The following is a 12596-nucleotide window of genomic DNA, read 5'->3' as shown; positions in this document are numbered from 1 at the left end:
CACAACTTCTATTGCAATCATCTTCTAGAACATTCTGCATAAAACCAAACTCTTTTGAATGTCTGAAGTGAAGTAAGAAAAATGACAAAAAGAGTATTGACTGGATTCCACATGCAACAGAACAATTTGAAAAATGCATGGAAAATCAGATTTGAGATGACTTTCCCAACTGTGAAACATGACCTCGTATTGTTTACGGCTGCATCAAATTTTGCCAAAGAAGCAGCCCTATAACAGAAGAAAAATGGAATCTGGAAGCCTCTTACCTCCTTTTTGAAGAATGTTTCCCTTGCCCAGAAGAATTATTCAACTTATGACAGAAAACTTCTCAGTGCTTAGCAATAAAATATGTCAAATATCCATCTCAAGGAAGAACATTTTCTGTCCATACTGATCATGCCACAACAGTGGAAGCAAACTTGTACGCCATATATAAAATAGAGGGCGCATGGCCTGGCTGATCAACACTTCCGATCTCATGAAGAAGTCACAAATTGGACCGATTCGTGGATTGTTACAAAAGATGAACAATTTTTTCGATGCGGGAGAAAGTAGTGGCCAGTGATGGAAAATACTTTGAATGATACGTGTGTAACCAATTTGTTTCTTTAAAGCCTCAAATGTTAGGGAAAAAATGGTGGAACCAAAGTTATACACCATGTACATAGAAACACTTTCTTAAATTATTAAAAATGCATGCAGCAGAAGACAAATTAGCCGGGTTGGCAGGTAAAAGGTATAGTCTGTTGAATGTTCGAGCCCATGGCCTTTGTTAGCAGTTGGCACACGTATTGTTTTGAGCCTTCTGCGCTAAATATTAATAAGCCCACATATTAATTCCTAAGATTATCCATCTCAATGGATTATAAAATTTTATTTCTTTCCATAACGATTTTACAACCAATCATATCTCATTTGATGTTTCATTTAAACATTAAAACAGCAGTTGCCTCAACAATGAGCGCTGTCCTGGGCTGGAGACAAATAAATCTCTTTGAGGTGATGACCATAGCTGCTTCAAGCTGCGCCTTGTTTGAAACACTTCTCAAGTAGCCTTCCACTACTGATCAAAACTAGAAATGTCTTTGTTTCAGGTACTATATGACACTGCTTGGAAGTTACATATCCAAGTTTTACATGTACAACTGTTGTCAGATATTCTGCAGTCACAGAACAGTATAAATCACTTGGAAGACTGTTTTTGATTTAATGGATGTAGCCCTATTGTCTATTCTAAACACAAAATACACTAAAGACTGGAGAATCAGAAATTAGAAGCTAGAGGAATTTTTTATGATATACACAAATAAAAACCAAGTTTCGGCAAGGTGGATGGTACAGTCTAAAGCAATGAAATGAGAACAATCTATTTCACTAAGACGAAATTATTTAAATGTGCATGTATGACCTTTTCTTTGAATTCAGAGCCTGCTATTGTAGCCAAAACCAATGGAGCATAAAAAACTTTTAAGATTAACTTCAGCTGTAAAATCTATATGTAACACAGAATATATCATAATGTTTGGAATATACACTAAAAATTGGGTCTCTGTCAACAGGTATACAGTTTATTGGCTTTCTAACAAAGATTTTTTAAATAACTTAACAATGAAAGACTTCAGTAATACTTAAAAATGCATAACAAAAAAAACCATATAACCATGTATGTCACAATAGTAGTAATATGGTTGTGTGGTGAAAACTCCGTCATATCCAGAATTTATACATTTCAGCTTAATTTAGGCCAGTGTTATCATGTACTGTCACTTAATTTTGTCACATGCCAGGTAAGTTGTGTAGGTGCCCAGTTAATTATTTTGAAAAAATCCTCTTGCAGCTTTCACTTGAAGAGGAAGCTGGAACAGCACAGAAAGTATATACATTTTTGCTGTTACTTTATGATAACATAGACATACATATTTATTGATACACTGGTGTCCAAAATTAAAGCAACAAACAGAAATTTTGCAAAGTTGTGTTTACTTTGCCACAAAACAGCATAAACAGATGATAGTAAAGTAGAAACAATGTAAAAAATACAGAACATAAACAACTGCAACATGCATAACAGTAGACAAAAAGGTTCTTCATTTTTTCCAAATTAATGGATTCAGCAACACATTCAGACAACTGGTTAATGTGCCCACTATGGGATGGGACCACCTCTGGCAGCAGTACAGGTGTGACAATGATGGGGAATATTGTAAATGATGTCATCAATATCATGTTGAGGCAATAGTGCCCATTCTTCCTACAGAGCTGCTCACAGGTCTTGGAAAGAGGTTAGTAGATGCTGACATGATGCAACTGTGTCCCTAGTGCATCCCAAACTTGCTCCATGGGATTCAAATCAGCAGGCCACGCCATTCATGCAAATTCTTCCGTTTCCAAGAAAATATCAACTAGCTGTGCTCTATGTGTTCAAGCATTATCGTCCATCAATATGATGTCTGGTACCACAGCATCTCACAAGCAACCCAAATTGAGGTGCCAAGATCACATCACGATACATGATAGCAGTTGAATCTTGCCAATTCAACCGTACAAGTTCATGAACAGGTTTCTGAATGGTCTACATAATACCCGCTCACACCGGTCTCTTTCCACAATGTTTGGGTCCCAAAATCATGTTCCACATTCCCTCTAGATGCGAATCAGTCAAGAATCGCTCTCTAAACCAAATTGGGACTCATCTGTGAAAAGAACATTGGCCCACTGTTCGACCGTCTAGGTGACATGTTGACGGTTCCACTCTAGATGTTCCCTTCTGTGGAGGCACGACAGAGGTACACGTACAGAAGGTCTCCAACAATAAAGGCCACTCTGCCTAAGGCTTCTGTACACCATACAACATGTCCAGTGGAAGCTGCAAGGTCAGAAGCCAGTTGCCGTGCAGTACTAAGGCAGTACCATTGTCCCCTTGCAGCCAAATAAAGATCCTCTCTTTCTGATGTTACACATGGTCAGCCCTGCTCTGCTCTTCGGGATACAGTTTTGGTCTCTATGAACTGTCATCACATCCAAAAAAAGAGCAGAACAATTCACGTTAAGCCATCGGGTCACATCAGTTTGCAACTGTCTTGCTTCCATTCTCCGTATGTCCCTCTACCACAAGAGTCTGGTAGGCGTCTTCACTGTACCATGCAGCACCGTCTACGACTGTGTACACAGCTATTTTGGATGTGTGACTACCTGGTGAACACTACCCCATTTGACAGGTGATCTGACATCATCATTGGCATGGTTGTTCGTTGACCAGAATGCCATCTTCCGTGTAAACACGTCGTGCCAACATCTGTTGACAGTTTGTACGATTATATCATGAATTACACACAGGATGGGGAAATAGTGATGTGCTGCATTAATTTTGGACACCTGTGTATTTTCATCGATTTAAATTACCTTCTTGTCATGCAAAATTTCTTCCCCAAACCTAAATATATAAATTATTCTCTTTGTAACATTTTCTCCTGATGTATCCTACATATTCTTACATAATGACTAATAATCTACGGCTTGATTTGCAGCAAATTAGGCAGTCAAGTAAAAATATTAACAGCTCATAAGTAACTTAGTGACTTAATCTGAAATGTCAATAATTTTCCTTCCAAAAGCCATACTGAACAACTGATGTACAAACTTTATTGTATGGCATGGAGAGCTGCATCAAACCAGTCTCAGGACTGAAGACCACAACAACAACAACAACAACATTTTATCGATACAGTACACACTGGCCTGATTTTATAATCGAATGTCATTGCCATGCAACATAATGATCTACAGAACATTTTGATAATGAGGCTGAACATCTCAGAACCAGTCGTGGGTCATTAAGTGTTAGTAAAATACATAGGAAATAAACAGCAGTAGCAACAGATATTGCACTGATGATACAGTCAAGCCTTGGTCTGTGAGGAAATAAATTAAATGGTACAAAATTGATAAAATGTTTTAAGAAATCTACTATTATTAGCAATTCCCAAATAAATAATACTATGTCACTGTGTAATAGATATAATTTAGAAGCTGCACACAATATGTATTCTAATTGTGGCAGATATCAGACTCTCATCTCTTTCTGATTTACTGCTGTTATCTAATTATCTTGTCCTATAATAAATGTCTTTCTGATTTAACGCTGCTGTCTACATACTTTAGGTCCACACAAGTAACTCTTCCCTGCAATTGAAATACAGTTTTTTTAAGTAATTTATGCATCAGTCAGTATTATTTCTTTTCATTATACCTCTGTTACCAAAACCATACTCTTGGCTATGATGGTCAGACTCCTTCTGTAAACTGTGGTTGCAGTTCTGATAGCTTGTAGATGATGTAATGTATGTTCTTTTTGCACTACAACTGCATCACAGTTTGATGTTCAAAGGTTATACAATACACATCATGTTTGCTACTATCTTGACATGTTCAATGAGTTGTTCTTTAACATCACTTTACTGGTATATCTCAGTTTGTTTTTAGACTTTACTGCATTGATCCTTTACAGGTATTTCAAATCTGTATACTAATATCCATACACTATTACTGTGTTCAGTATGTGTTAAGCTACACAACTCATTATCAGTTTTGTTTTTTCTGTCATTGTACAACAGATCTGAAGATTGTCACTGTTGGCAAAAATAAGTAATCTATGGATATTTCTTTGGGAGCACCAACTGGATGTAAAGAGAAAAATTTCTATACTTTCTTTGTAGCTGTGCTCTTCAGTGATACTGCTGCAATTCATAAAAATAGTGCTATGGAACAAAGGAGAAATGGTTTGCCCCAATTGCAAGTGGAGTCAACAATGAGTCACCATTAATTACAATATGGTGCTACTGATCCAGTGATAGGACACCTAGATTACAGCTATCAACCTGTTGCTTTAGTGGGGGAAAAACAAATGAGAATGATGCTCCAAGGTTGTGACATCATGTCGTATGAAAATGTTTAAAGAATTTTTAGCTTCATCAGTTTCACATCTTTAAGCTTCGAATTTTATATTCCACAAGTAAGAAAGTAGCCAATGTAATATTAGGAAAGATAGATTACAACCAAAGGCAAGTATTCCTAACATACTGATTTGTTTCGTGTACTTCCAATAGCACATTGGGGAGTATATCATAGATAAAAATGAAATGGAAATATATTAATTCCTGCATAAGTGCAGTATTTTTCTGACAATTATTTCAGTTAGTAAGTAATCCTGAATTATCAATGGGTATAATCCATGAAGACAATAGACCACAGTACCTTGAAAAATCATGAATAAAGTTTATACTATGTACCTGAAGAGATTCACAATTCGCTACTTTAACCTGAAACTATGTGATCATAAAACATGAAATACGAGTTTTAATAACATTTTGCTAAAATAAAAAAGATTGATGGAATTCACACATTTACCTGTATGGGTATCCATGAGCCTTTGATCTAAACATAGACAAAATTAAACTGAAGAAAGCTGCAACAATAACGAGACCACCTATTGCAATAATTCTTCGTTTTCGAACATCTCCTTTCTGCACTGCTGCTTCTGTTATGAGCACCATGCCTAAGACCACAAATGCATCTGAACACAGCTAAGGATGAAGACAATCTTGTAACATTGTTCTTGTAAACATACAAGATAGTACTCTACTATACATTCAGTTAAAATGAATTATTTGGCTCTTCCTATCTTCCTCGTCATTTTTCCATGCCGCTTTCCATCTCACAGAAATTTAATTTCCTGTCTGTCGCAATGGTATTTAATACAACTTAACTACCCGACCAATCAAGATGCTTAATCTCTAAACTTATGCTAACCTTAAAGTATGAGGCACTATAGAGAATCCAAAGTTTTTGGGCTTCGAATGGCAAGGTACTTCTTTGACAACTTTTTTTTGGAAATGTGACTCCAAAATTTCAAATCATTATTTTATTTTAACTTAGAGTATATTTGGATGAATTTTTGTATAAATTACTGTAATTGAGCTTAAGCTGTTTTCCTTACATGTTATTTGACACTATCATATTCTTTGTAATATAGGTAGGTCTAATCTGTAGTTTGTTAAATCTTCACTGATAAAAATAAGATAGACATAACAAATAAGAATTCTAGCAGCCTTATACAAATATTTAACCAGTTATTTTGGAATTTTTATTTCATATACCTTCCCCCATGAACCATGGACCTTGCCGTTGGTGGGGAGGCTTGTGTGCCTCAGCGATACAGATGGCCGTACCGTAGGTGCAACCACAACAGAGGGGTATCTGTTGAGAGGCCAGACAAACATGTGGTTCCTGAAGAGGGGCAGCAGCCTTTTCAGTAGTTGCAGGGGCAACAGTCTGGATGATTGACTGATCTGGCCTTGTAACATTAACCAAAACGGCCTTGCTGTGCTGGTACTGCGAACGGCTGAAAGCAAGGGGAAACTACAACCGTAATTTTTCCCGAGGACATGCAGCTTTACTGTATGATTAAATGATGATGGCGTCCTCTTGGGTAAAATAGTCCCCCATTCGGATCTCCGGGCGGGGACTACTCAAGAGGGCGTCGTTATCAGGAGAAAGAAAACTGGCGTTCTAGGGATCGGAGTGTGGAATGTCAGATCACTTAATCGGGCAGGTAGGTTAGAAAATTTAAAAAGGGAAATGGATAGGTTAAAGTTAGATATAGTGGGAATTAGTGAAGTTCGGTGGCAGGAGGAACAAGACTTTTGGTCAGGCGATTACAGATTTATAAATACAAAATCAAATAGGGGTAATGCAGGAGTAGGTTTAATAATGAATAAAAAAATAGGAGTGCGGGTTAGCTACTACAAACAGCATAGTGAACGCATTATTGTGGCCAAGATAGACACAAAGCCCATGCCTACTACAGTAGTACAAGTTTATATGCCAACTAGCTCTGCAGATGATGAAGAAATTGATGAAATGTATGACGAGATAAAAGAAATTATTCAGGTAGTGAAGGGAGACGAAAATTTAATAGTCATGGGTGACTGGAATTCGTCAGTAGGAAAAGGGAGAGAAGGAAACATAGTAGGTGAATATGGATTGGGGGGAAGAAATGAAAGAGGAAGCCGCCTTGTAGAATTTTGCACAAAGCATAACTTAATCATAGCTAACACTTGGTTCAAGAATCATAAAAGAAGGTTGTATACCTGGAAGAATCCTGGAGATACTAAAAGGTATCAGATAGATTATATAATGGTAAGACAGAGATTTAGGAACCAGGTTTTAAATTGTAAGACATTTCCAGGGGCAGATGTGGATTCTGACCACAATCTATTGGTTATGAACTGCAGATTGAAACTGAAGAAACTGCAAAAAGGTGGGAATTTAAGGAGATGGGACCTGGATAAACTGAAAGAATGAGAGGTTGTACAGAGTTTCAGGGAGAGCATAAGGGAACAATTGACAGGAATGGGGGAAAGAAATACAGTAGAAGAAGAATGGGTAGCTCTGAGGGATGAAGTAGTGAAAGCAGCAGACGATCAAGTAGGTAAAAAGACGAGGGCTAATAGAAATCCTCGGGTAACAGAAGAAATATTGAATTTAATTGATGAAAGGAGAAAATATAAAAATGCAGTAAATGAAGCAGGCAAAACAGAATACAAACGTCTCAAAAATGAGATCGACAGGAAGTGCAAAATGGCTAAGCAGGGATGGCTAGAGGACAAATGTAAGGATGTAGAGGCTTGTCTCACTAGGGGTAAGATAGATACTGCTTACAGGAAAATTAAAGAGACCTTTGGAGAGAAGAGAACCACTTGTATGAATATCAAGAGCTCAGATGGCAACCCAGTTCTAAGCAAAGAAGGGAAGGCAGAAAGGTGGAAGGAGTATATAGAGGGTTTATACAAGGGCGATGTACTTGAGGACAATATTATGGAAATGGAAGAGGATGTAGATGAAGATGAAATGGGAGATAAGATACTGCGTGAAGAGTTTGACAGAGCACTGAAAGACCTGAGTCGAAACAAGGCCCCGGGAGTAGACAACATTCCATTAGAACTACTGATGGCCTTGGGAGAACCAGTCATGACAAAACTCTACCATCTGGTGAGCAAGACGTATGAGACAGGCGAAATACCCACAGACTTCAAGAAGAATATAATAATTCCAATCCCAAAGAAAGCAGGTGTTGACAGATGTGAAAATTACCGAACTATCAGTTAATAAGTCACAGCTGCAAAATACTAACGCGAATTCTTTACAGACGAATGGAAAAACTGGTAGAAGCGGACCTCGGGGAAGATCAGTTTGGATTCCGTAGAAATGTTGGAACACGTGAGGCAATACTAACCTTACGACTTATCTTAGAAGAAAGATTAAGAAAAGGCAAACCTACGTTTCTAGCATTTGTAGACTTAGAGAAAGCTTTTGACAACGTTAACTGGAATACTCTCTTTCAAATTCTGAAGGTGGCATGGGTAAAATACAAGGAGCGAAAGGCTATTTACAATTTGTACAGAAACCAGATGGCAGTTATAAGAGTCGAGGGGCATGAAAGGGAAGCAGTGGTTGGGAAAGGAGTGAGACAGGGTTGTAGCCTCTCCCCGATGTTATTCAATCTGTATATTGAGCAAGCAGTAAAGGAAACAAAAGAAAAATTCGGAATAGGTATTAAAATTCATGGAGACGAAGTAAAAACTTTGAGGTTCGCCGATGACATTGTAATTCTGTCAGAGACAGCAAAGGACTTGGAATTGCAGTTGAACGGAATGGACAGTGTCTTGAAAGGAGGATATAAGATGAACATCAACAAAAGCAAAACGAGGATAATGGAATGTAGTCAAATTAAATCCGGTGATGCTGAGGGGATTAGATTAGAAAATGAGACACTTAAAGTAGTAAAGGAGTTTTGCTATTTGGGGAGCAAAATAACTGCTGATGGTCGAAGTAGAGAGGATATAAAATGTAGACTGGCAATGGCAAGGAAATCGTTTCTGAAGAAGAGAAATTTGTTAACATCGAGTATAGATTTAAGTGTCAGCAAGTCGTTTCTGAAAGTTTTTGTATGGAGTGTAGCCATGTATGGAAGTGAAACATGGACGATAAATAGTTTGGACAAGAAGAGAATAGAAGCTTTCGAAATGTGGTGCTACAGAAGAATGCTGAAGATAAGGTGGGTAGATCACGTAACTAATGAGGAGGTATTGAATAGGATTGGGGAGAAGAGAAGTTTGTGGCACAACTTGACTAGAAGAAGGGATCGGTTGGTAGGACATGTTTTGAGGCATCAAGGGATCACAAATTTAGCATTGGAGGGCAGTGTGGAGGGTAAAAATCGTAGAGGGAGACCAAGAGATCAATACACTAAGCAGATTCAGAATGATGTAGGTTGCAGTAAGTACTGGGAGATGAAGAAGCTTGCACAGGATAGAGTAGCATGGAGAGCTGCATCAAACCAGTCTCAGGACTGAAGACCAAAACAACAACAACAACAACAACAACAACAACAACATTTCATATACAGGGTGAAGAAAAATTCGCGCGCTCGAACTTCACAGCATGATTTGTCACATACTTGCAATACAAAAATGTGTCATAAAATCTTTCCAACACTTATTTCCAGCAGAAAATGGACGTTAATAACTGGCAACGCTGTAATAGCATGTACAGTAACAACCTCTGTCTGCAGATAGCAATGGTGCTGTGCAGTTGGTGCACAGTGTATAGCATGCTGGAGGTTGAGGGTTCGATCCTGGGTCGAAGCATATTTGTTTTTATCTTTTACATGTAGTCTGCATGGTACTGTATCTGGCATCTTCATCGTCATATAGCGATTACAGTGTGTCCTCTACAAAACATTTGCACTTACATTCTACGAACACAGAAATACAATTGGTTTTGCCAATCAGACGCCTTTTAAATGTCATGGACATGAATTGTTCCACACCACTACATCTACTAGATTCCAAACCTGTTTTCCGTGTATCATCCCCCAATGGTCCCATTGATTAGTACCAACTATTATTCTTGATATGTTCAGGTCCATTACATTTCATTAGGGCCTTGTGTCACCAGTAGGGCTATGTGCTTTGCAAATAATTTCCAAACTCTGTTACCATCTGTATGTATTATCACCTTTGAACCACCAATTACGACTTTTGGCATGTTATTAGTATCATTGACTGAAATGTGGAAACAACAGGTCCATTACCATTAGGTTAGGTTAGGTTAGGTTAGGTTAGTGTTGTTTAATGTCCCGTCGACAACGAGGTCATTAGAGACGGAGCACAAGCTCGGGTTAGGGAAGGATGGGGAAGGAAATCGGCCGTGCCCTTTCAAAGGAACCATCCCGGCATTTGCCTGAAACGATTTAGGGAAATCACGGAAAACCTAAATCAGGATGGCTGGAGATGGGATTGAACCGTCGTCCTCCCGAATGCGAGTCCAGTGTGCTAACCACTGCGCCACCTCGCTCGGTCATTACCATTAGGGAAAAAGTATAATTCTAAACGAACATTTCAAAAATAGCAGTGTTGGGATGATTTGTACAGAACAAAAGCTGTAAGAGAAGTGGTGCGTGGTAGGCGGACCATCCTGCTGCGGATAATGATGTGGTTTTACTGCATGCGCTGTTCACCAGACAGGGACTAGCTGCTAGTGGAGTAATGTGCCAGTGACAGACTCAATGTACATTTGTACACATATCGCATTTTCTTCTTGTGGTATACTAAAACAGTGTGGCAGAAATATGGCATAGACAAGCAGTGAATATGTGGATAAGCTCCTGGTTGAAGGTACATCGGGTAACAGGGCTGGTGTTGCCACTCATGAATACACTGCTAGGTAACCTTGTTGACATCATCCAGATAAAAATGTGTTTCATCATCTGCAGCTTTGCCTTCGGAAGTCCTACAGACTGGTCAGCTCCAGCTACCGAGGAAGCTGTTCTGGAGGTCATACACCAAGACCCTAGTGAAGTGTAGCAAGGCAGCACTGCCACTGATGTCTGCATGAGTGTGGTCTGCACCTGTACCATTATTCTTTAATGCAACACCTACATCCTACAGACTGCCTTCTGCCTATGCAATTCTATGAATGGTTCTAACAACAACAGTAAGCCAATGATAACTTCATAAAAACTGTAACATGATCAGATGAAGCAGCATTCACTAATGAAGATGTCTTCAATACGCACAATGCCCATCACTGGTGTGATGTTAACCTGCATGTCACCCGCAAGCATGGATATCAAGTTCATTTTGGCATCAATGTCCGGGTTGGAATACTGGGATGCAGGAGTTTGGGTTCCTAGTTGTTGCTTGACCAGTTGACTGCACAAAGGTATCATGCATTCCTCTCAAACTATTCGCCTGACACAATGAAAGATGTTCCACATCTTGGTCGGCAGAGGTTAGCAACAATATTTAGGCAGAAAATTTCCAGAGAAATGGCTCAGATAGGGAGATCCAGTTGTATTACCTCTGCATTCACCTGACCTAAACCTCCTTGATTTCTTCCTATGGGGACACTTGAAGGAGCACACATATTCTACTCCACTGACATATGGTAGAACTAATAGCATGTGTTCATGCAGCTCTAGTATGTGTGGGTGAAGCCTTGATGCAAAGAGTCCAGAGCTGTATGATCCAACAGGTCACACAATGTTTGATTGTTTGGAAATGAAGGGGGGTCACTTTGAGCATTTGCTCTGAGGACAATGTATTCTTTTGTAAACTTCTTGCGATCATTAATATGGAAATTAGTATTGTCACTGGTTGTCACATCTGAAATGACGTACTGCTTGTAGTATATATGATTAGTAGATGTTGAGTTATTTAACTGTGATATCCTTTTTAGCATCTTGAAATTGATATCGTTTTTGTAGTTGTTCTGTACTATGACAGGTCATTTGTTTCAACTGCGTATTTCTGACTTGTCTGAGCAAATTTCTGTTATGTTCACCATTACACAATATTGTATTATGTAAATGTCATGTACGGGTGGCTTAAAAATGGTGCATAGTATTATATGGCAGAACTAGCAAATAAAAACAAACATGACGTGGCCCAGAATCGAACCCCCAATCTTCTGCATGCTAACCCACAATACTATCCACTGCACAAACTGCAGAGCACTTTGCATATATGCTGACAGAGGCACATATTGTACATGTGATTACCGTGTTGCCAGATTGCCTAACTTTAACATCCATTTACTGCTGGAAATATGTGCAGGATGGAATTTTGTGAGAGATATTTTTGTACAGTTAGTATGTGAGGAATCACACTGTGAAGTCCAAGTGGGTGAATTTTTTTTATCCTTGACACTTATATATGAAAAAACATTGGTCCCAGAACAAAATAAGCTAACTTACTGGTGAAGTACGAATTAAGTGTAAGACATTCAAGGCAAAAACTGACAAATAAAATTTGAACATACATTACAATTATGACAAATATTATTCAACAGCTCAGATAGAGTAGATAGTCCTTTAGCAACTAAACTTAATCACGTGATAAGGTACACTATTATTCAAGTGCAAAGTGTAAAATGCTGCAAGTTGTTATTTTGCAGCATAAGCATAGAAATCAGTCACAAAATGCCTTTATGCAGAAGTGACTTGTTGTCAATTATCACAATTGTCACAAAAAAAA

The 12596-nt window shown here is 38.5% G+C and overlaps 1 protein-coding gene across 1 annotated transcript in view; it reads right to left on the bottom strand.

Annotated features, from left to right (window-relative positions):
• Nucleotides 1-1546: 1546 nt before the first annotated feature.
• LOC126252947 (tumor suppressor candidate 3) overlaps nucleotides 1547-12596 on the bottom strand; it is a 53514-nt gene continuing 42464 nt past the window's right edge. Inside the window, exons 7-8 of the mRNA XM_049953959.1 lie at nucleotides 5407-5572; nucleotides 1547-1856 (exon numbers count right to left, since the gene is read on the bottom strand). Of these exons, the coding sequence (XP_049809916.1) occupies nucleotides 1841-1856; nucleotides 5407-5572 (182 nt within the window). The 3' untranslated portion in view covers nucleotides 1547-1840. The remainder of the gene's footprint in view (nucleotides 1857-5406; nucleotides 5573-12596) is intronic.

Source organism: Schistocerca nitens, chromosome 4 (genome assembly GCF_023898315.1).
Source record: "Schistocerca nitens isolate TAMUIC-IGC-003100 chromosome 4, iqSchNite1.1, whole genome shotgun sequence".
NCBI lineage: Eukaryota > Metazoa > Arthropoda > Insecta > Orthoptera > Acrididae > Schistocerca > Schistocerca nitens.
This window is presented reverse-complemented; position numbering and strand designations above follow the sequence as displayed.